The sequence below is a fragment of the Misgurnus anguillicaudatus genome, chromosome 23, assembly GCF_027580225.2.
Source record: "Misgurnus anguillicaudatus chromosome 23, ASM2758022v2, whole genome shotgun sequence".
NCBI lineage: Eukaryota > Metazoa > Chordata > Actinopteri > Cypriniformes > Cobitidae > Misgurnus > Misgurnus anguillicaudatus.
This window is the reverse complement of record NC_073359.2, coordinates 36,268,560-36,293,082: the sequence shown is the minus strand read 5'-3', so window position 1 is coordinate 36,293,082 and position 24,523 is coordinate 36,268,560. Positions and strand designations below refer to the sequence as shown.

The window sequence follows — 24,523 nt, the reverse complement described above, 5'->3', positions numbered from 1 at the left end:
TGTGAAGTTGACGGATGTGAATGTTGATCTGTCAGGTTGTTCAGCGAAGCGTCAGATCTGCAGTAATAATCCGTGTTTGAACGGAGGATCGTGTGTGGATGAGTGGGGTTCATTCAGCTGTCACTGCCCTCTGGGGTTCGGAGGACGCAACTGTGAGAAAGGTACGAGAAAAACCGAGACCCTGCGGACGGTGAGATGAAACCACTGGTCAGATCGATCATAAATCTCTCTCTCCCTATCTGTCTGCAGTGATGCCAAACCCTCTGCGTTTCCAAGGCAACAGTCTGTTGTCATGGAATAATCTGGCCGTCGTGGTAACCATTCCCTGGAATCTGGAGTTCATGTTCCGCACGAGACAAATGAGAGCAACAATACTGTACATCAGTTCAGGACATCACAACCTGACCATACAGGTGAACACATACACAAAGTTGTGTCTCTGTGTTGTTTATGTGACTGAGCAGGTGCACATTTGACTCTAGAGCTCCACCTGCTGGACAGTTGTGTTATTACACCTCATTCACTCAACACTACATAGAGATTGTAAATGATAATGTTTATCTGGTGTTTGTGTTTAGCTGCGGGGTGGTCGTGTCGTGATGGTCGTCCAGCGTGGTGAAGACTCGACCGTGTCTCGTGTTGATGATGTCACAGTGGATGATGGTCAGTGGCATGACATTGAGCTGGAGCTGAGAGGTTCAGCGGAGGGTTCGATCACAGCCGTACTGACTCTGGATCATGGCCTGTATACGGTGAGAGAGAGAGAGAGAGAGAGAGAGAGAGAGAGAGAGAGAGAGAGAGAGAGAGAGAGTTCACACGTGAGGTTTAGAGCTCAACACACTGATGTTGTGTTATTGTGTCTGCAGTCATCCATGCAGCTGGACTCACAGATACAGGGAGTGAAAATAAAGATGCTCAGTGTCGGTGGAGTCACAGACGACAAGAATCAAATCATGAACGGATTCACAGGATGTGTTCAGGTAATAAACACACACACACACAGTAAATGCTATTATAATAACTTCTGATTTTAAAGTTTCTATGATTTTATAGCAACTATGATTTACAGCATCTGTCATTTTACAGTATCTATGATTTAAATTACAGCATCTATGATTTTATAGCATGTATTATTTACAGCATTTATGATTAACAGCATCTATGATTTTACAGTATCTATGATTTACAGCATCTATGATTTGCAGCATTTATGATTAACAGTATCTATTACTTTACAGTATCTATGATTAACAGCATCTATGATTTTACAGTATCTATAATTTACAGCATCTATGATTTTACAGCATCTATGATTTGCAGCATCTATGATTTTACAGCATCTATGATTTGCAGCATCTATGATTTGTAGCATCTATGAATTTATAGCATCTATGATTTACAGCATCTATGATACACAGCATCTATGATCTACAGCATCTATGAATTTACAGCATCTATGATACACAGCATCTATGATCTACAGCATCTATGATTTACAGCATCTATGATCTACAGCATCTATGATTTTACAGCATCTATGATTTGCAGCATCTCTGAATTTATAGCATCTATGATTTACAGCATCTATGATTTACAGCATCTATGATTTACAGCATTTATGATTTTCCGCATTTATGATTTATAGCATCTATGAATTTATAGCATCTATGATCTACAGCATCTATGATTTACAGCATCTATGATACACAGCATCTATGATCTACAGCATCTGTGATTTATAGCATCTATGATTTGCAGCATCTATGATTTTACAGCATCTATGATTTGCAGCATCTATGATTTGTAGCATCTATGAATTTATAGCATCTATGATTTACAGCATCTATGATACACAGCATCTATGATCTACAGCATCTATGAATTTACAGCATCTATGATACACAGCATCTATGATCTACAGCATCTATGATTTACAGCATCTATGATTTTACAGCATCTATGATTTTACAGCATCTATGATTTGCAGCATCTCTGAATTTATAGCATCTATGATCTACAGAATCTATGATTTACAGCATCTATGATTTTCCGCATTTATGATTTATAGCATCTATGAATTTATAGCATCTATGAATTTATAGCATCTATGATACACAGCATCTATGATTTACAGCATCTATGATTTTCCGCATTTATGATATATAGCATCTATGATTTTACAGCATCTACGATTTTACAGCATCTACGATTTTATAGCATCTATGATTTTATAGCATCTATGATTTGCAGCATCTATGATTTATAGCATCTGTGATTAACACTTATTGTATGTGAATCATCCACAGGGTTTGCGTTTGGGTGAATCCTCATCGTCTCCTGTATTTACCAGCATGCATCAGGCTCATGTTATAAACGTTGAGTCAGGCTGCAGTCTTCCAGACCCCTGCGGATCAAACCCGTGTCCATTACACAGTTACTGTATGAAGGAGTGGGACTCGTATTCGTGCACGTGTCACACGGGTCAGTCATGTCATGTGTTTATACTGTATATTTGCTACTGATGTGTCACGTCTTTATTCATATGTTTCTGTTTTTAGGTTACTATGGCAATAACTGTACCGACGTCTGTGCTCTCAACCCTTGTGAGCACCAATCGGCTTGCAGCAGAAAACCAAGCTCCGCCCATGGATACGTGTGTAACTGTCCTAGCAACTACTTCGGCCAATATTGCGAGAAAAAGTAAGAAGCAACTTGATGATGTATTTGAGAAGTTCTGACAGTGAGGTGATGTGTGTGTAACGTGTGTGTGTGTTTGTGTCAGGATGGATGTGCCGTGTCCTCGTGGATGGTGGGGTGAGAAGTCATGCGGTCCGTGTAACTGTGAGACCTCAAAAGGATTCGACTCTGACTGTAATAAGACGACTGGAGCGTGTCGCTGCAAGGTAACTGTGAAATATATCTTCTTGAGATATATAAATCTAACGGCTCAGCTTTAACATTAAGTCATGTTTGTTGTGTGTGTTGTTCAGGAGAATCACTATCGGCCGGTTGGCAGTGATGTGTGTCTGTTGTGTGACTGTTACTCTGTGGGTTCGTTTTCTCGCACGTGTGATCGTGAAAGCGGTTTGTGTCAGTGTAAACCGGGCGTCATCGGCCGTCAGTGTGACCGATGTGATAATCCATTCGCTGAGGTCTCGTCCAATGGCTGTGAAGGTCAGACTTTAACACGCACACATGTGTGATTGTTGTTATGTGATTGTTGTAATCTGACGTGTGTCTTGTGTGCTTTAGTCATCTATGACAGCTGTCCTCAGGCTATAGAAGCTGGGATCTGGTGGTCCAGAACTAAATTTGGTTTACCGGCGGCGGTCTCGTGTCCTAAAGGATCTATGGGTACGAGTGTCTAAAGAAGTTAAAGTGTTATGAGTGTAGATGTGTGTGATGTTGTTAAACAGTGTTGTGTGTTTGTGTGTGCAGGTACAGCGATCCGTCACTGTGATGAACACAAAGGCTGGCTGTCACCAAACCTCTTTAACTGCACATCTGTCAGCTTCAGTAAACTCAAAACACTGGTGAGGATCTGCTGATGACTGTTTGTCCACATGTCTGTGGGTCCATTCATCCACCTGTCTTTCTGTCCGTTTGTTTGTTTGTCCATCCGCCTGTCTGTCCGTCGATTCGTCTGTCTGTTTGTCCATCGATCCGTCTGTTTGTCTGTCTGTCCGTCTGCTTATTTGTCCATCTATTTGTTCATCTGTCTGTCTGTTTCTCAGTCTGTGTGTTCGTCCGTTTGTTTGTCCGTCCGTTTGTTTGTCCGTCCGTTTGTTTGTTCGTCCGTCTGTTTGTTTGTCTGTCTGTCCGTCCGTCTGTTTTTCTGTCCGTCCATTTGTTTGTCTGTCTGTCTATTTGTTTTCGCCTGTCTGTGTGTCAGTCTGCCTGTCCATCTGTCCGTCAGTTTGTTTGTTCATCTGTCTGTCTATTTGTTCGTCTGTCCGTCCATCTGTTTGTTTGTTTGTCTGTCTGTCCATCTGTCTGTTCGTACGTCCATCTGTTCGTCCTTCCGTCCATTTTTCTGTCTGTCTGTCTGTTTGTTTGTCTGTCTGTTTGTCCGTCTGTTTGTTTGTTTGTCTGTCCGTCTGTCTGTTTGTTTGTCTGTCCGTCTGTCTGTCTGTATGTCCGTCTGTTTGTCTGTCCGTCTGGTTGTTTGTCTGTACGTCTGTCCGTCCGTCTGTATGTCCATCTGTCTGTTCGTCCTTCCGTCCATTTTTCTGTCTGCCTGTTTGTTCGTCTGTCTGTTTGTCCGTCTGTTTGTTTGTTTGTCTGTCCGTCTGTCTGTTTGTTTGTCTGTACGTCCATTTGTTTGTCTGTCCGTCTGTTTGTTTGTCTGTCCATTTGTTTGTTCATTTGTCTGTCTGTCTGTCCGTCTGTTTGTTTGTCTGTATGTCCGTTTGTTTGTCTGTTTGTTTGTCTGTCCATTTGTTTGTTCGTTTGTCTGTCCGTCTGTCTGTTTGTTTGTCCGTCCATTTTTTTGTTTGTTTGTTCGTTTGTCTGCCTGTCTGTCTGTCCATTTGTTTGTTTGTCTGTCCGTCTGTCTGTCTGTCTGTCTGTCTGTCTGTTTGTTTGTTTGTCTGTTTGTTTGTCTGTTCGTCTGTTTGTTTGTCTGTCCGTCTGTCTGTCTGTCTGTCAATCCTTTGGTCTGTGTGCTGACAGGTGTTTGTATTGCAGGCGGAGCGTATAGGAAGAAACGCGTCACTCATAGACTCCAGTAACGTTCAGCAGACCGCAGCGTTTCTGTTTAACGCCACACAGAACACCAAAGAGTTTTACGGTAGTGATGTGAAGATCACATATCAGCTGATCCGCTCCATCCTTCAGCACGAGAGCAGACAGCAGGGCTTCAACCTCACTGCTACTCAAGACGTACTGTTCAATGAGGTACACACACACACACACACAAACACACACACACACACACACACATCTGTCTTATTTAATAAATGATAACAGAACAGCTGAGGATTGGGGATGTTGGAGGTCCCAGCAATGGTTCTAGCAACTAGTTAGTTAACTTTCAGTGCTAGTTATCATTCTTCAGACCTGTTCAGCTGCTGACCTGATGTCTGATCTGTGATTGGTCACTTCTGCAGCATCTGATGCATGTGGGCAGTGCTGTGCTGTCAGCTGACACTCGCAGTCATTGGCAGCTCATTCAGCAGACGGACGGCGGCACGGCGACCCTGCTCAGAGAGTTTGAGGAGTACACAAACACCCTCGCCCAAAACATGAGGAAGACTTACCTTAACCCGTTCACTATCATCACACCTAACATTGGTAAGCACACACAGACACAGACAAACACACACAAAAATAACAGTTTTTATAGTTTCACTGTATGCTAATAACATTGTTTGTGCATCTGTATGTGTGTGTGTGTGTGTGTGTGTGTAGTTGTCTCTATCGATCGTTTGGAGAAGATGAATTTTGCTGGTGCAAAGCTTCCTCGTTATCAGTCTCTGCGCGGGCCACGCCCACTGGACCTGGAGACAGCTGTCACTCTTCCTGACTCCGTCTTCATTCCCGCCCCCGAGGGTAAAGGTCACCGTCAGCAGAACGAGCCAGTCACAGAGTCCGTGAGAAACCAGACGTCCAGTCGGAAGAGACGTCACCCGGAGGAGAGCGAGCAGGACGCCATCGCTCGAGTGATTATATTTCACAGTCTGTCCACACTGCTGCCTGAGAGATACGACACTGATAAGAGAAGTCTCAGGTGAGATACACATCAGACAATACACAACAACACAACACATGACAATTACTCTAACAACTGTGTGTGTCTGTGTGTAGGGTTCCCAAGCGTCCGGTCATTAACACGCCTGTTGTCAGTATAACGGTTCATGATAATGAGGAGTTACTTCAGCACACGCTAGATAAACCAATCACAGTTCAGTTTCGTCTGATCAGCAGTGAGGAGCGATCCAAACCCATCTGTGTCTTCTGGAACCATTCAGTTGTGTAAGTACACACACACACACATGTATATATGTACAAATATAGATATATATGACAGTATATGTGTGTGTTTGTGTAGTGGTCAGCAGGGTCAGGGTGGTTGGTCATCTAAAGGTTGTGAGGTGGTCTTCAGGAACATCACACACATCAGCTGTCAGTGTTATCATATGACCAGCTTTGCTGTACTGATGGACATCTCACGCAGAGAGGTGAGACACACACACACACATGATAACACAAACATCACACACACAAACACACACAGACACACTCACTGATGTCTCTCACTTCAGAATGGAGAGATTCTGCCGGTAAAGATCATCACGTGGAGTTCAGTGGGCATCACGCTGGGTTTCCTCTTCCTCACCATCGTCTTCCTCACCTGTCTGAGAACCATGAACAGTAACAAGATCAGCATCGTCAACAACGGCTCAGCCGCGCTCTTCATCTCCAACATCATCTTCATCTTTGGCATCAATAATGCTGATAATCCGGTAACACACACACACACACACACACACACACACACACACACACACACACATATGTCCTGTCTGTCTCTCTGCTCTGTTTACATGTGTGTATAATGATGTTTTACTCTGTGTGTTTGTGTAGTTTGTGTGTACACTGATAGCGATCCTGCTGCATTTCTTCTGGTTGTGTGTCTTCTCTTGGCTCTTTCTGGAGGGTCTGCACGTCTATCGTATGTTGAATGAGCTCAGAGACATCAACTACGGCCCGATGAGATTCTATTATCTGATTGGCTGGGGGGTCCCTGCGTTTGTGACAGGTACACACACACACACACACACATGACCTGATGTTGATCAGATGAGGTCAGAAGAGTGTGTGTAATCTGTGTGGTTTCTTTCAGGTCTTGCTGTAGGTTTGGATCCTGAGGGTTATGGGAATCCAGATTTTTGTTGGCTGTCTCTCTATGATACGCTCATATGGAGCTTTGCAGGACCCATAGCCTTCGTTGTGTCTGTAAGTATTCACTTCACTTCAGCTACACACTTACACAACACAACACAACACTGTGTCTGTAAAAAGTTTCATAATGATGACATGACGAGCATCAAACTTACTCAGCAAATATTCAAGATTTTTAGAGTTTCTACATTTCAATTTTAGTATTACTAGGATTTTTTTTAAATATGTTTTTCATGTTTTTTTATACTTTTTACATTTTTTCTAAAATTATAATTTCATGACTATGAATTTTTTTAATTAAATAATATATTTTCATGTTTTTTAATATCATATTTATTTTTTATTATTATTATTTTATTTTTTATGAATATGATTTTATTAAAGTTTTAAATAATATATTTTTATGATTAAATTTTTTTATATATATTTTTAAAAATCTACATTTTTTATTTTTTATTACTATGATTTTTTTTATATATATATTTTTTTATGAATATGATTTTTTTAAAATAATACAATTTCATGTTTAATACAATTACTATTTTACATCAAAACTTTTATTTTTTATGAATATGATTTTTTTTAATGTAATAATATATTTTCATGTTTTTATATTATATTTATTTTTTTAGTATTATAAAAAAATTCATGAATATGATTTTTTTTAGTTTTAAATAGTATATTTTCATGTTTTTATTTTTGATATTTTACAAAATCTTCTAAATTTTTTATTACTATGATTTTTTTTACACTTTTAAATGATGTTTTTCATGTTTTTTTATATTATATATTTATTTTTTTATTTTAAATTTTTTTTTTTTATGCATATATATTTTTTATTTTAAATAATACATTTTCATGTTTTTTTTATTTTTTTAATATTTTTTATTATATAAAAAAAATTACATTTAAAAAAATGTAAAGACAACTTTATGTTGTTCATGTTTTTTTTTTACATTTTTTCTAAATTTTTTATTACTTTTATTTTTTAATATGTTTAATATCTTTATAGATGTTTTTATAAAAAATATGTGTAGCTTTTTTCAAAGCTTTTATTTATTTATTTTAAAAATAAATAAATAAAAGATTAATTTTGTTTTTACGTGTACTCTACATTGTGTCCTTTTGTAAAGATGCTTTGCGACACATTTAGAAATAAATGTGAATGAAATGTTTTGTTTGTTTCAGATGAATGTTTTCCTGTACATCACAGCATCGAGAGCCTCGTGTTTGCTCAGACAGAAGAGTTGTGAGAAGAGAGAGATGCCAGCGTGAGTTTTCTTCCGTGATCGTACATTATTGTACGACAGTAATGCATTGTGTTTAATTGTGGGTGTGGTCTGTGCAGGGCGGGGCTCCGGACAGCTTGTGCCGTGTTGTTCCTGGTGACAGTCACGTGTGTCCTGGCACTGATGTCGGTCAACAGCGACGTGATTCTCTTTCATTATCTGTTCGCTGGATTCAGCTGCGTTCAGGTACAGCAGCTGTGATGTCATCGGCTGTGATGTCATCAGTCGGTACGAACGGATCTGACGTGCACGTGTGTGTGTGTTTACAGGGTCCCTTCATCTTCTTCTTCCGTGTGGTGTTTAATAAAGAAGCCCGAGACGCCATGAGCTACTGCTGCGGGAGAAAACAGCCGGATCATGTGATCAAAACTAAACCTTCAGTGAGTCTCTCACACACACACACACAGAGTTGTGCGTTATTGTTTATTATGAGTGATGTCTGATTGTGTTTGTGTCTGTCAGGCGTTTATCTGTAACAGTAACTATCTGGACGGGCGTTTGTATCATCTGTCATCGAGCGTCTCACTGAACGGAGCTCAAAGCGGCAAAAGCCTTCAAAACTACATGCCCTTCAGTTTAGGGTACAAACACACAATCACAGATACACAATCACACACAGACCCACACGGAGTCTCATGATGTTTTTGTGTGTTTTATTTTCAGAGGAGATGATTTAACCAGCAGTCATTTGAGTCTGAATGAACACAACACACAAGAGCAGAACAACGGTAAACACACAAACCACTGCTACACAATAAAGTGTCTGTTATTAGTTGTGTTAATGACGTGTGTAATTGTGTGTAGATGAAGATTCAGATTCAGACAGCGATCTCTCTCAGCTGGAGGACGATCAGAGCGGCTCATTCGCCTCCACACATTCATCTGACAGTGAGGAAGATGAAGGAGACTTCCAGCAGGAGGAATGCTGGGAAAATCTCATCACCAATGGCAACAGGAAGCACGGTAGGAAGTGAAATACGTGATTGATTGTGTTGTGTGTGTTTGTCTCTCTGACCCATCCGTCCGTCCGTCCGTCTGTCTGTCAGATGCTGGATTGTGTGAGGGTGAGACAGGATCAGCTGATGGCCGTCTGAAAGTAGAGACGGTGTCCAAACCCGCGGAGAAAGCAGAGGCTCATGGGACAGAAAACCTCCTGCTGCTGCCTAATTTACCAAACCCAAGCACACAGACGTACAGAGGTCTGAACCACAAATATTATACAAAAAATAAATCTGACGACAAACGGATATTAACAACATATTTGTGTTTGACCTGCAGGAATCTTGAAGAAGAAACAGCTGTCACCCATCGCTGAGAGAAACGCTATTAATCGCATCCACAATCAGCTGTCTGTCAGCCCACCGGACTCCGCCTCCTCGCGCGGTGGGGGCGGAGCTAAACCGAATCATTCCAACGGAGCGTCTGTGAGTGTAGGAAGAAAAACACTCGACAGTGACTCTTCTGAATCTGAGTGAGTCACATGTTTATAAGTCGTGAGAAAGACACACAATCGTTTGGTTCTGTGATGTTCAGTGCTGTTTGTCTTTGCAGGTGCTGATGCTGCGTGCAGGTTACTATGGCGATGAGGTGATGAAGATGAGCGATCTGTCCCTCTGTTGGACTTCACAGCTGATCTACACCGTGCCAAACGCTCAAGAGACTTGACATTTTTGTTTACATACATGAAGTGAAGCACTTTTATGATTTATTTTGTCCAGAAGAGGGCGACCGGTCTCTCTCTCTCAGACTTGTTGTACATTTGCATTTTTTATGGAGTGAAGGAAGGACAGCTGAAGAATCTGCACTGAAATCATGAAGAAGATCCTTAAACCTTAAACTACTGACACAGCAGGACCTTCCCATCACACGAGAATAATATGATGTTTGAGATTCACTTTTTTTGTACATTTTGGGGACAATTTTATACAAACTTTAAAGATTTTGATTGAAGGAAAACGTTTGTATTTTTTAGCTTAGAAATAATGCTGTTGCTTTGTAAATGATTTTGTAAATGATGTGCATTAAAATCTTTGGAGGTTGTGTTACAGTGTTGTACAGATGTTATGAAGAAACAACAACACCATCACTCATCAATCTAACAGTTTTATGGATATTGTATTATAAAATGACATTTGATGTGATGATGATATTTCACTTGTATTAGCTGTAAAATAAACTACTGAGCCACGTGATGATAGATGATAACAAGCATGTGATCAGTGTGAATGATGCTGTCTATTAAGAAACCTTAAATCTCAGACAGTCACAGATACACAGAGAGGAGCTGTCAGAAAATATCACGCAAAATGATGTTAATGAGTAGAAAGATTTTTGTCTCTTTGAAAACCCCACACAGATTATTTTTGGGATTTGATAAACTCCTGATGTAAAACCATTAATATTACTCCGTATTTTTATCTGTTTACATCTCATACACATGACGTCACTGCTATGAACGCGTTTAACGGGTGCGTCAGACGTGGGGGGAACGCCTTGTAAAACATCACACTGACCTGAAATAAAAGTTTGTTTTTCATATTTTGTCTTTATTTGTAGAGTTTTATTTAACATAAATATTTAAACTTGTGTGACTTCTAGGCTTGTTCGTCTTCATACTTAGCCGCAAGAAACGTCAGACGAATGACGTCAAAGTACCGCGAGAGCAAATCGATAACCATACGTTAGCTTAATTTCGACTCGCTCTCGCGGCACCCTGACGTCTTCCTCCTTGCAGCGCCGCATGAAGTCGAACAAACCCTGTGTGTTTATGGGTTTGTGGTGCTTTCTTCTTCATCTGTAGGCCTAATTCTTCCTCCTCCTCCTCCTGTCAGCAGTGAGATTAAACGGGAGATCCAGTCTCTTAATGTGTCCCATAAACCAGATCTCTGTCTCTGACCCATCGCGCCTGTTTGCTTCCTCAGGGTGCGGATTCGTTTTCGCGCGTCAACAGTGAGAGGATGACGTAAGCCTAGATTCCATCTGTAAGCTGTAAACATACGGGGGCTGTGATCGATCACATCAGTTTTATTCAATAACACATGGACAGGTTTCTATACTTTACATTTTTTCATCTCCTGTACAATCTGAAGGGCCTCTAACTGCATGACGGAGCTCACCGACAATCTCACCTATCCAGAGAAAACAGACCGTACAGTCGTTTAAAAAACCCAAAATGTGCTTTACAATGAGAGCTGATCAATAATAAACTGTACCTCCTCATCTTCTTCTTCATCATTAGTTACGTCAACAAACCTCACGTGCCTTTCCGCAGGGTCTGAAATCTGAGCAACACTAAATCCACGCGCGCACACACATACGTTAAATGTTTATTTAATGAACGTATTTATAAACTCAGCGTTTTAATATTCAGATGTTTTACTCACTCTGCAGAAATCTGTTGTTTTACTCGATCTGCCATACAAACACACACACACACCTGTAATGTCACAAACATCTAAATATATGTAGCAAACATTACACACGTGTTTGAAATAAACGTCAACAGATACTCGTGCGTTTCTTACAAGTAAACTAGTTAACCCCACAAGATGATTATCTGCTTAAAAGTCTTTCCCGTCAGAAACACAATTTTCATACAAATCTGCCATCACAATCCCTCATAGAGTGACGCAGGGATGACGTGGCTAGATAGGATACAGCTAATGCAAAAGTCTCGTGAAATCTCACCGGATGAGCGCTGTTTTCCATCCTCTAAACCCAACATCTCGCGAGATTTGGCCGTATCTGTATACCCTCTAGTCAGAACCGCCAAAAAGCACATTCAGTTTTCTCAGACTTTTGGATTATCTCAAATAATAATAATAAAACTCTGTGTTTAACAAAAGTTTATGACACTTACACGTTTTGCCCAACAATTTAATCTTAAAAAATTAACACAACTTTTATTATTTTTGAAGTTCAAGTGCGCTTACTAGAAATAAAAACAAAACATATTAGACTTCAAAATTCATAAAAGTTGTTTTCATCCGTTAAGATTATCTTGTTGGACAAAACGTGATAGTGTCATAAACTTTTGATAAACACAGATCTTATTTTTTGTAATAATCCAAAAGTCTATGAGGAAAAATTAATAGTTTTTTTTGCAAACAGCGTCACGCTAACTTCCGGTGTTGGCCTACAAAAATACGTCATCCCTGCAGTACTGTAATGAAATGTGTTTCTATCAAATAAATAAGTAAAGCTTTTAATAAGATACGAGTGGAAACAAAGAAAGCAACAAATATAAGTAAAGCATTGATAAAAGCATACATTTGTAAAACAAAACAAAGCAATAATTTGATCCCTGCTGAAAAAAAAAACATTACAGAAAATTCTAATGGAACCATTAGCTTTTACCATTAAAACCACTACACTGTAGTGAATTTGAAGCCATATTCCATTAGACCCAATAAAACTCTTGTTTGTTTTTCAGCAGGGATATGAGGATGTTCATACATCAATTAACACTTAAAATCAATTCAGGCCAGAAGTGTCTCCATCCAAATCATTTTATTAAAAAAGTGTCTCAGTATAACAGTAAACCAGTCTAAACAGCATCTAAAAATTAATATTTCATATGTAACACACAGACTTAACAATATGTAAAATATCTCTAGGGTTCCTATGAAGCAGCAGTTATGAAACATGCAACGCAACTCATCTGTGCTCGCTGCCTGTAAATATGACACGCAATGATTTCCTATGATGTCCGTCAAAGAAAGTCCATCCACTTTTTTTGTACAAATATATCAGACCTAACAGCTCTTGTGAAACTATACTGTGTGCGTGTGTGTGTTTTGGAGTGTGTATGTCAGTTTGAGTCGTCGAGTTGTCCGCTCTTTTGGTTAGAATTGTCACACAAACGGTCCATAATGCTTTGCAGGCTGGGCTGCACGATTCCTAGCAGAGGTCTTTGGGAAGGGTTGCCGTTCCAGCACGCTTCCATGAGCTGCCAGCATTCCTCATCAAACGTCGGCAAACGCTCCGGCCGTGAACCTGAAACACACATTTTTTTAGCACAGGTAACGTATATAAATAAGTGAAATACTTTCTTATATGGAAGTCAGGAAGATTTCTGACCTTTCTTGACATTGGTCCACAGTTGATCTTTACTGGCACATCTCTCAAAGGCTTCTGGGAGTTTGACAGACCCAGTACAGAGATACCAGAAGAGAATCCCAAACGCATACACGTCCACTGAATTATCATACTTTCCTGAAAACACACACACACACGCTCTTGTGTTATTTCATCATTGTGTTTGTGTGAGTCATTGTACAGGAAACATGCGTGTGTGTGAGACCTGTGAAGAGCTCTGGTGCCATGTGTATGGGCGTTCCCACTATACTGCCTGACATCATCGCCTCTGGTTTACAGAAACCCAAATCTGTGATCTTGGCCCGGTTCTGTCTGTCCAACTACAGAGACGAACACACAGAAGAGTCGTTAGAGAAACTTTACGTTGATGAGATGGAGATAAAGAGACGATCGATGGCGGTTCTTCACCAGAACGTTCTTGAGTTTGATGTCACGATGGAGGAGACCCTGACCGTGCAGAAACCGAATCCCTTCCACCACATCCAGAGCGATCAGTAACCTCTCCTTCAGAGACAGACCCGCCTGAAAGACACGAACGATCATCAGACTCCTTCTGATCTCAGATACTGCGGCGGTATATTTAGTTATTATTGTACCTTCAGTCCGGTGTAGAGATCTCGGTGTAACCGCTCCATAATCAACAGAACCGCCGTACTGGAGCCGTCACCATACGAGTGATCGATGACCGACCCGTGAAGATTCACTAACCGCTCGTGTTTAGGAAGAGACCTGAGAGATAAAAACATGACACGTCACAGCTCAGTCAGTATCAATCCCAGAATGCACTGTTATAGGTTTAATAAGCGATTGTTTAGGTGTAGGGTATCTATGAATGATATTTGTAGTGCACATCTGTAGTTCCCTCACTAGGGGGCAGCAGTGATGATGTTACCGTGTGTAATGAAACTCCAGCGCGAGGTCGTTCCAGTGTTTGTCATCCGGTGGCACCACAGATTTAAGTGCACACGGGTGATGTCCACCCCAGTTATCACACAGATACACAACACCATACTGACCACGACCCAACTCACGACCCAACTTGGGCTTTCCTACAAAACCACAGAGAAAAAAAGAGAGAGAGCGCGAGAATGAATCAGAGCTTATTGTCAGGTTATGAAATGAGTGGTTTGTTAATATGAAAGGAAAAGTGTTTCTGAGAAAAGCGTTTGGGTGTGATGTGATGTGTAAGTGTGTGTGTGGTTTTTTACAGTCGAGTCTTAACGTCTGACTAAACTAGTGTTAGAAATGAAGAAGAGATAATGATGTGTTTCAATGTATAACTTACAGTCTAAGTGTGCTTTGTTTTATTTACTGTTGGTTACTAGATTACAGATATCACTTAAAGGTGCAGTGTGTAACTTTTAGAAGAATCTCTTGACAGAAATGCAAAATAATATACAAAACTATATGATCAGGGGTGTATAAAGACCTTTTTATATTGAACTGTTATGTGTTTATTATCTTAGAATGAGATATTTTTATCTACATACACTGAAGGTCCCCTTACATGGAAGTCGCCATTTTGTGCCGCCATGTTTCTACAGAAGCCCTTAACAGACAAACTTTTTTTTACTAATTTGTCTTTGATGATGACATGTTTGTCCTGTGGCGGCTACCGTAGCTTCTCTATGCGTTTCGCTGAATGGTGGACTGAGCGTTGGGTGCAACCTCACCACTAGATGTTGCTAAAATTTACACACTGCACCTTTAATTTTTCTTTTTTTGCAAAAGTTTGGCTTCTTGTTTGAATGGAAACCCAGCTTGTGTTTGTTATTTAAAGTATTTTGTGTTGAACTGTTGTTGTTATTATGATTGTGTGTGTGTTTGTTTGTGGTACCATTCAGGACAATATCTCTGAGCGATCGGCTCTCCAGTGAAAGACGGGCGAGTCGTGGGGCGTGATCCTTCCTCACTCGCAACCAGAGATCTTCAGTACGCTCCAAACGTCCGGTGTGACCCTCCTCCAGCTAAACACACACAATCACAATGAAATACACAATAATGAGATGTGAAATGTGGATAAAGCTGGTTGTGTGATTGTGTATATATGCAGGGTTCCCACACCTTAGTTCACTTCAAATTCAAGGAGTTTTTAAGGACTTTCCAGGTCAAATACCCTCAAATTCAAGGACTAAATGTGGGCACACATTTCAAGTGAGATCAAGATTACATTGTGTTACCTTTTAAGAGGGAACTCGCGCTGCGTCATTGTGGTGAAACTTTGGGGACGCCTCCAGGGGTAAGTGGTCTGAAGGTGTATATCAAATTCAACCAATGGTGAGGCTTAATGACAAAGACAGGGTGACGCAGGAGTCAGGAAGTATATCACTATCTGAAATATTGCCAAAGACGGCGTTACAGGGATGCAGGAAGTATGACAAGAGAGACGCAGCGTCTCGTTCCCTTCTCAGGGAACAACAGTTACATACGAAACCAGAGACGTTTTCATGTGTCAAACACAACTATGCAAGAAAGCATTTTGGTATGAATCAACATTCGCATAAAGAAGATAAAAGCATTTAAAGTGAACAGTTTAGCACGTGTGATTAAAAAGTCTAGAATTTTTATGATATTATCCTACACTACACAGGGAATAATACTCCCCCTTGTGTTTTTTAGAGAGATGTGCAATCATTGCGGTGATCTGAAATCATCGCAATGAGGTCAAACTATTGGATTTTGGATTGGACCCGTGGGAACCCTGTAAATATATATGTGTGTGTGTGTGTGTGTGTGTTTGTGTGTGTGTGTGTGTGTGTGTGTGTGTGTGTGTGTTACCTGTCTAAGTGAAGCAGCGAATGCTTCATGTGAGCTGTTGAGTCGCGTCCTGAACTGTGAGCAGATACTCTTGGCCAGTTTAGGAGCGCTGAGACTCTCTATAGCATCCTGAGCGACTTTACGCTTCCATTCTGGAGTTATAGACGGAGGATTGACCCAAGTTATCCTGTGAATGATCTACACACAGACAAACAAACAGATTTGATCCACAGACTCTTCAATGACTGACACAGCTCAGGTGCATTGTGGGTATTTGTGATTGTACCTGTTTGATCTGCTCCCAGAACAGCCACGTGACCGAGGAACCCGAACGAAACGTCACCTCGACGTTATACGCAGCGTTCAGAATCTGACACAAGACACACACAGCGTTACTAACAGTCATGACTGGAGACTGATGTGTGTTGTGTTGTGTGTGTTGTGTACCTGTTTAAGGTGGTTAGATGTGACGTTATGAACACATGACTCAGTGGTGGATTTCTCCAGACTGGCCAGACATCTCTCCAGCGTTCCCACAAAGCTCTCTCTCAGGTAATCCACTGAACTGGTGAGTTTATTGGCCACGGCTTGATTGAGTCGGTTCACGATCAGATCCTGAATCTGATTTATACAAACCTTGATGTCTTTAGAGCTCACAGGATCTCCGTTAGACGTCATGATGATATCTTGAAACATACAGATGAAAGCAGACTTCAGCTCTCTTACTAAAGCCTAGTGAGATATCAACCTAGATAACACTTTAACACGTGTCAATACCTGTTAATCATTTAACACTTCAGTCTACATTATGTATGTGTGTGTGTATTTAACAACATTAACTTTCAATGAGACTTAAACCAAACTCTGCACGCATGAAAGCAACCTGACCCAGATTATACAAAGAGAAAAAATATAACAGGATACAGCCGACATCAACAGACCGAGAGAAATACAAAGTGACAGACTGAGAAACAGAGCGAGAAAAAGAGAGAAAGAGAGAGAGTTATTTCACTCTTTTACTTTTGTTTTTGTTCACATTGAGTCTCATCAACTGTGAATTGCTGTAGTTGTTTTTACACTAACAGGGCAATAATGATTTACTGTAGATAACACACACACACACACACACACAAACGCACACACGCGTCAATGGATTTCCCCTTTAATTCAGTCACGTTTGAGATCAGTGTAGAAGCAGACACACGCAGTATTTGCAGAAGTGGGAAGTGCAGCATTCTGTGTTTTTTTAAGGTTGTGCGTGTCAAGACTACACATAAATAACATCACACACAACACACTAATGCCACAACTCAACACACTATATAAAACAATGAAGGTTTGAGTGTAGGTGTACACAAACACACACACACACCCTATGATGACATCATCACAAAACCTTAAAAAAGCTTCAAGCTGCAGGTGCTTGACACGTGTGATGATGTAGCACACATTCTTTAACCTCTGACCTTGGAACTCAAGATTAGCGGCGTCCTCCAGCAGCTGCTCCTTCATGCTGGCGAGCGTCTCCACGATCATCTCCTTCATCTCTTCTTGTTTTTTGTTGGCGATGGCCATGAGAGAGGAGAAGAGCTCGCCTTCTTTCTCACGCGTGTACTCCAGACGGCGTGGTGTGATCTGAAGATCTCGCTGCATGTCAAACGCCTGATCACAAACACAGATTACATTAGAAAATGAACAGATTTGATTGGTCGATACAGTGATGGATGTGAATAGTTGTCACCTGGTTAATGAAGAGGTCCAGACTGTGACAGTGAACACTATTGAGCCGGTTAGCGGCGTCCGCCTGTTGGTTCTGCAGCACTTGTCTTGTGAACGGCACCAGCACACGGTGAAGACGCTCTAAACTCTCTCCCAGAATGCTTTGCATCTTGCCGGCTCCTCCGGGCGTCTGCGCAGGAGCTCCGCAGGCGCAGTTACCCGCCGAACTACTGATGAGATCCAGAGACACCAGCTGCTTATAGAGCGCGCTCCGATCCGTCTCTCCGGAGCGGGACGGTTCCGGGGTTTCGGGTTCCGCCGGGCCGCTCGGGATTCGTATGAAGCAAACCGGGAACGAAAGAGTCTCACGAACTTTCTGCAGGTCGTTCACCTGCTCCGAGCTCAAGGTGTCTTTATTGACGGCGTAGAGGATTATGGGAAGGATGCCGTGTTTACAATCCTCTAAAACCTCCTCGATGGGCTGAACGTTACGACAGGGAGGAACCATGATCTTCACATCCTAAACACACAGAAGACATCATGAACATCACGCATTATAAACACTACATACTGCATGTGTTCAGAAGCAGTGCTTATACATCTCAGGACTCTAGGGGGCGCTACAGTTTAATTTACATTATAGACCCTCTATGAGTACTCAACATCTAAAGCAGCAATACAAACAGACAGAGCGAGAGAGAGATATTAAGAGTAAGTGAGTGTGTGAGAGAGAGAGAGTGAGAGAGAGAGTAAGCGAACAAGAGACATAGACAAAATGAGATAGGGTGAGAGAGATAAAATGAGATAGCGAGAGAGAGCGAGCAAGATAAAATGAGATAGAGAGAGTGGGCGAGCGAGTGATCTAGAGAAATAGATCAAATGAGATAGAGTGAGAGAGAGAAATAGCGCAAGAGAGAAAATGAGATAGCGAGAGAGAGCGAGCAAGACAAAATGAGATAGAGTGAGAGAGCAAGTGAACGAGATAGAGAGTTAGCAAAATAGAGAGTTAGCAAGATAGAGAGAGTGGGCGAGCGAGTGAGCTAGAGAAATAGATCAAATGAGATTGAGAGTGGGATAGATAGAGCGAGATAGAGAGTGAGCAAACAAGATAGAGCGAGCGAGAGAGAGAGAGAGAGAGAGAGAGAGAGAGTGAGCGAGCGAATGAGTGAGAGATAGACAAAATGAGATAGAGTGAGTGAGAGAGAGAGAGAGGGCGAGAGAGATAAAATGAGATAGCGAGAGAGAGCAAGTGAGCGAGGTAGAGAGGGTGGGCAAGCAAGTCAGCTAGAGAAATAGATCAAATGAGATAGAGAGTGAGCGAGCAAGACAGAGCAAGCGAGAGAGAGAGAGAGAGAGTGAGCGAGCGAATGAGTGAGAGATAGACAAAATGAGATATTTGAGTGAGAGAGAGAGAGATAGGGCAAGAGAGAGCAAGTGAGCGAGATATAGCGAGAGTTAGTGAGTGAACGAGTGTGCGAGAGAGAGAAAGTGAGAGAGAGAGCGAGCACTATCAGAGTAAGACAATAGGGTCAGTCAGTGCCGTCTCTCATACACAAGAGTAAAAGAAAGCTGAAGTCTCTCTGAAACAAAGATGGCCTACAAACACAGCTGCTTATAAACACAACGTCTGATTTTGAGTTTGTCTGAGTCGCAAGCGGATCAGACCTGAACTCAACAAAGATCTGATTCAACAACATCAAATATACATACTCCGTTTTTAGCAAAAACACAAACCATCAACGTGTGTGTGTGTGTGTGTGTGTGTGTGTGTGTGTGTGTGTGTGTGCTTGGCATTCAGAGAATCTGATCTCAGGTCAGTAAGTGGCCGCAGAGGTTTGAGGTGTTATTATCATCTCAGTACTAAAGTGTGTGCCGTCCAAAAACAGACCGACTTCATTTGACAGCAGATGTGATTGTAACACACGTGTGTGATAGTAAACATTAACACACGAGCAGTTAAACATGAATGTGTGCGATGACTGAAAGAAACACACAACTGAGTCTGAGATGAGTCAAATATTTAAAGGGATGTTCACCCAAAAAAAGAAAACATTTCATCACCCTCATGTTGAGTTTCTGTGTCCTGCTGAAAGATATTTTTAACTATTTTAATAACCAAGCAGATTTGGGGCACCATTCACTTACATTGTATTATTTTCTCCTGCTATGGAAGTCAATGGTGCCCCAGACTTGCTTGCTTGCTTACAAACATTCATTTTTTTTAAATCTTCATTTGTGTTCAGCAGAACAAAGACATTCATACAGATTTGAAACAACTTAAGGTAGAGCTGCATGATATTGAAGGGAAACTGAGATATGCGCTAACAAACATCTGGGTTGAGATTAAATCTGATCTGAGAATAAAACTCTGTGTTGTTGATCTGACTTTAATTTAAAGTGACATTGTGAAAACAGATTCAGACTCACTGCTGGTACTTTAATCTACTGGACGAACGACAGGAAGACAAAAATAAACAAACTAATGAAATCAAGAAACTCTGTGACCAAATCCACAAAGTATTTACAGGAGTTTCCCGGGACACAGTTTTCCCATCGCCTCACCATAGCAACACTAGAGCCGTTTTTTTCTCATGTGGTCATGTGAACAGCACCAGACCCGAGAACAGTTACATAAACATCAGAGAATGAGAATGAGAGGAGATAAATGCTGGAAGAACTACATTTCCCACGAGTCTCTCTGTTTCTGACCTGCAACAGCGGATGATGTAGTGTGATCTCCAGCTCGGCCAATCGCTGCGCGGGATCTTCACACTCCTGGATCTCCAGGTCTTCGCGCGGTACCGTCTCCCAACGCCCGCAGTGAGCCGCCAGCTGATGCACCAGCTCGTATTGACCCGGTAACGCAAGACTCAGACGGGTCTGTCGGCCGTGCGTAAAACACAACTTCCTTCTCCTGCAGGCTCCGCCCTCTTCTCCGCACGCCCCACCTGCCTCAGGTCCGAGTGGGAGGAGCTTCTCGCCCAGCAGACAGTTTAGGAGTCGGTATCGGGCTGCGCAGTCCTGACCCAGGATCAGAATATAAGGGGTGCTGCTGACAACATTCTGTAGATATTCTTCATCGTGGCGTGGCAATGAGATACAGCTGAGCTGACCTGAGACACAGAGAGAAAAAGAAACACAATTACACTTAAACTAACATCAAGCGACGAGTTACATTCATCCACAAAATACTTCTTAGATATTTCAAAAATGTGATCAACACAAACAAGATTCACATAATAAAGGACAAGTTGTGTGCGTTTGTGTTCTCCAGTAGTTGTGGATCCGTGTGTCCTGAGGCCTGCATCTCATGACCCATCTCTGTGCCGGACCAAACACACACAAACACAAAGAGCCGCCAGTCATCCGGGTTATTATTAGGAAGTGGTCATAATCCTGAGTACTGAATGCTGCTGAGTCACTCTGTTATACAACACACACGCTGGATTCAATCCCATAATCCACAATGATAATCAATATAATCCATTAGACTACATGCTTGAAATCAGCGGTGACCTCTGACCTGTCATTAGTCTTCCTGAAGGGATATCAGATCACCTCTCAGCACGCAGACACACAGCTCATAGTGTAATAGATTTAAATGATTTCACTCAGAACTGGCGGCCGATCTCACCGCTTACACTCGACTAAAACTTTATTAGCAGCAATGTTTTCCATGACATTTAATCATTTTATTATGTGGAAAACTGCACTATAACATTCCAGAAATGTACACAGGAACGTCAGGCAGAGCAGGTCTGGATTTGCTCTTTATCACAGAAATGATTTTAACTGAATGTTTTTCCCACAACAACAGCAAACATGACCAAAACAAGATTAGACAGGTCTGAGATCAGTTAGTTCACTAAAGAATCATACACATACATGACAGAAATGACGCAGGGTAAATAAATCCATCATGTATATAAATATGAGAAATCCTAACTGAGATCAGAGGTCAAAGTCAAAGGTCATGAGAGTCAGGATCAATGATGTCGTGAGAGTTCTGCAGAAGACAGAACAAGATGTTTATCAACATCAACATGACGAATAAACTGGGATTGCGATATGAAATATAAAAGATGATTTTAAGTTTTAAGAAATTGCATCTTCATGGAAAATAAAAACCTGTTTAATTTGTGTCGTGCATTTCTTGTAACGCTCTGGGATGGCATATAACACATTACATATAGTGTATAGTTACATGTATCGTCGATGCAGTTATTACAGTACAGTAATAATTACCACGGTAAAAACACACAACACATAGTTAACTGAGAGTTCACAGCTTTGATTTAAGTTCTTCTGTGGCTCTGTAAAATGATTTCATTCAGAAAGGAAACTTGCGTCATCCTAACAAGCAAAACTCCTTTCTGACAGGAAAGATTATAACCACACCTACACAAACACACACAAACACACATAATACAGTACAGTACACACACCTGCACAAACACGTTTGAGTCGCACATAAGTGAAACATCAAACAATCTTCTTTACATCTCATCAAACTCCAAATCAAATTCTGATCACTTTGTCCTTTAATTTTGGGGTGAAATATGAAGTGAGATTCACTCCTGCAGCAGATCATCCATTAAACCAGACAGAGAGGATTAAGAGTGAAACTGAATTCACTCTGGACTGAATGTGAACGCTGTGATCAAGACATTTCATGATTTTTTCTGTGTCATTCGTTTTCGTTTTTTGTGTCCCTAGCACAACTTTTTTTTCCGTGTCATGTTATGTTTTGTTTTTTCCTTTTTTTAAATCATTATCGCTTTGGTTAGATTTGGAGTTAAGATGTCTTTTTTGTATTGGTTTACATTCTACATGTTTTTCTTCCAATTTTTAAACTATTTTCGCTTGGGGTTTGGGTTAGGATGTCTGAAAGGTAAAAGAATGTCGTTTAAACCCCAACCCCAAGCGACAGTGGTAAAAAAAATGACACAAAAAAGAAAGTAAAACTATTTATAGAAATTTGAGCTGAGTGACATGAAAAACAGGAGAAAATCGTGTCCATAAACACAAATAAATAAATAAAATATTTCGTAAAGTTTTCATCCAACTCAATCTTAATCTTATTGGGTTGGATGAAAACTTCATCTAAACACTTCAGTATGATAACACACTGATGTCCATGTAAACATAATGATTGTGTGTTGTTATAGCTGAATGTGAGTCTGTTGTGTGTTTAATGATCATTAAGCTTCTTAATTCTGCACCAAATCCTGATTCTCTTTATGCTGTTAACACAAAATCTCCTGCAGAAACGACAACAAACTCACTGACCCTCTCACAACACAACAACACAACACAACACAACACAAGACTGATGACAATCATCAAAGCAACACATGTTCAGATCACAACACACACTCATAAATACCTGACAACAACACATAGACTTTGATCAGTAGAAAACAACACACAAACACACATCTGATATCACAGAGATGACGTCAGCACTCAGCGGATCACTGAAGCCTTATTGGATCAGAACCAGACTCACCTAACTCAACAGGAGAATAAGGAGCAGATCCAGTACAGATGTTACTGTGGTTCTGTCGGATCTCTCTGAAGAAGGAGGTGGTCTCTTTCAGGTTCTTCTTCAGCTGGATGTTATGTTTGTTGTAGTGGCTGAAGGCTCGTGTCAGGTCTCGGACCAGTGGACCGGATCTCTGCGGGTTCTCCATCCTGATTCTGCAGCAGAACCCGGACCGACCCAAGATGTGTGTGTCTATCGCATATCCATACAAATTACACAACTACAGCTCCAATAAACAAATAAAACTTGAATGGCTCGAATCACAGATAACTGGACCGAACCACGACAACACAACAACACATGTATGTGTGTGTGTGTGTGTGCGCGCGCGCGCGCGTGTGTGTGTCAGTGCATCAACACAAACACACACAAACAACAGTCTCACATTAAGCAACGATATATCAAAACCCGAATAATCCACAAACTAAAGTTTTGATCAATAACACACAGACACAAACACAGACTGACACACAGACACTCGGTCGGACCGGAGGCCGAACCGGGTTCTCTTCTTCAGGTTCGTCGGGTTTATCCACACAGACGAGCGCCGATCATCTGTCAGAATAAGGAGAAGATCTGATAATCCTGCTGTCGGGTTCGGTTCCGTTATGAATGTTTCAGATTTCAGACCAAATTCGTGGAAATCGCTCCGCCAGTCGTTGCTGCTCCTCGTCCATTTGGCAGGAGGGATGAGCGGTGGGCGGGGATTGATGCGCGACTGATGAATGCTGGGAAATGCACTCGTGCCACACGATATAAAACTTTTACAAAACACAAAAATATAGTTTTTACTAATTAGGGAAAAGTAGATGTATGTAAGATATATATAGTTAATAATATATATAACCACGAATGAGATTTAATACTAATATTTGGGCAAAAAACATAAACACTGTTTTTAAAGGGGGTGGCCCTTACGGTTGACCCATACGCAAAAAAATACATTTCTCTGGCTAAAAATATATTTAAAATAAATGCTAAATACATTTTGTAAAAAGTAAACATCAACTGAATATATTTTTGAATTTGGAAATATTTTTAGTTTTAACCTTCATACATGAGAATATATTTAAAAATGTATTTTAAGGACAAACAAATACATTTCTAATTGTACAACCCATACAGCAAAATCTCTATATATATTAAATATACGCTAAATACAAGTTAATTTTTGAGGTTAAAAATATATTTAATTGAAACCTTTTCAAACTTC

The 24,523-nt window shown here is 40.9% G+C and overlaps 2 protein-coding genes across 2 annotated transcripts in view; one reads left to right on the top strand and one right to left on the bottom strand.

The window, feature by feature from the left end:
• The window catches only part of LOC141359280 (cadherin EGF LAG seven-pass G-type receptor 2-like), a 33,584-nt gene extending 23,655 nt beyond the window's left edge, over positions 1 to 9,929 (top strand). The window contains exons 8-34 of the mRNA XM_073861452.1: positions 36 to 161; positions 250 to 413; positions 579 to 752; positions 867 to 980; positions 2,307 to 2,481; positions 2,559 to 2,700; positions 2,783 to 2,903; positions 2,991 to 3,174; positions 3,253 to 3,354; positions 3,439 to 3,533; positions 4,687 to 4,896; positions 5,109 to 5,292; positions 5,410 to 5,728; positions 5,806 to 5,973; positions 6,050 to 6,179; positions 6,264 to 6,464; positions 6,586 to 6,760; positions 6,845 to 6,957; positions 8,092 to 8,174; positions 8,252 to 8,378; positions 8,462 to 8,572; positions 8,655 to 8,773; positions 8,856 to 8,920; positions 8,997 to 9,155; positions 9,239 to 9,391; positions 9,471 to 9,663; positions 9,744 to 9,929. Coding sequence (XP_073717553.1) covers positions 36 to 161; positions 250 to 413; positions 579 to 752; positions 867 to 980; positions 2,307 to 2,481; positions 2,559 to 2,700; positions 2,783 to 2,903; positions 2,991 to 3,174; positions 3,253 to 3,354; positions 3,439 to 3,533; positions 4,687 to 4,896; positions 5,109 to 5,292; positions 5,410 to 5,728; positions 5,806 to 5,973; positions 6,050 to 6,179; positions 6,264 to 6,464; positions 6,586 to 6,760; positions 6,845 to 6,957; positions 8,092 to 8,174; positions 8,252 to 8,378; positions 8,462 to 8,572; positions 8,655 to 8,773; positions 8,856 to 8,920; positions 8,997 to 9,155; positions 9,239 to 9,391; positions 9,471 to 9,663; positions 9,744 to 9,750 — 3,914 coding nt within the window. The 3' untranslated portion in view covers positions 9,751 to 9,929. The remainder of the gene's footprint in view (positions 1 to 35; positions 162 to 249; positions 414 to 578; positions 753 to 866; positions 981 to 2,306; positions 2,482 to 2,558; positions 2,701 to 2,782; positions 2,904 to 2,990; positions 3,175 to 3,252; positions 3,355 to 3,438; positions 3,534 to 4,686; positions 4,897 to 5,108; positions 5,293 to 5,409; positions 5,729 to 5,805; positions 5,974 to 6,049; positions 6,180 to 6,263; positions 6,465 to 6,585; positions 6,761 to 6,844; positions 6,958 to 8,091; positions 8,175 to 8,251; positions 8,379 to 8,461; positions 8,573 to 8,654; positions 8,774 to 8,855; positions 8,921 to 8,996; positions 9,156 to 9,238; positions 9,392 to 9,470; positions 9,664 to 9,743) is intronic.
• A 2,757-nt stretch (positions 9,930 to 12,686) lies between these two features.
• LOC129453247 (dual serine/threonine and tyrosine protein kinase) lies at positions 12,687 to 24,032 on the bottom strand. The gene is made up of 14 exons (XM_055217386.2): positions 23,275 to 24,032; positions 20,475 to 20,878; positions 17,788 to 18,285; positions 17,513 to 17,708; positions 16,494 to 16,732; positions 16,333 to 16,416; positions 16,068 to 16,244; positions 15,127 to 15,256; positions 14,182 to 14,338; positions 13,886 to 14,018; positions 13,698 to 13,811; positions 13,495 to 13,609; positions 13,272 to 13,406; positions 12,687 to 13,187 (listed from the first exon to the last, which is right to left on the bottom strand). The coding sequence occupies exons 1-14, from the start codon at positions 23,456 to 23,458 to the stop codon at positions 13,003 to 13,005; spliced, it is 2,751 nt and encodes a 916-aa protein (XP_055073361.2). The 5' UTR covers positions 23,459 to 24,032; the 3' UTR covers positions 12,687 to 13,002.
• Positions 24,033 to 24,523: the final 491 nt, after the last annotated feature.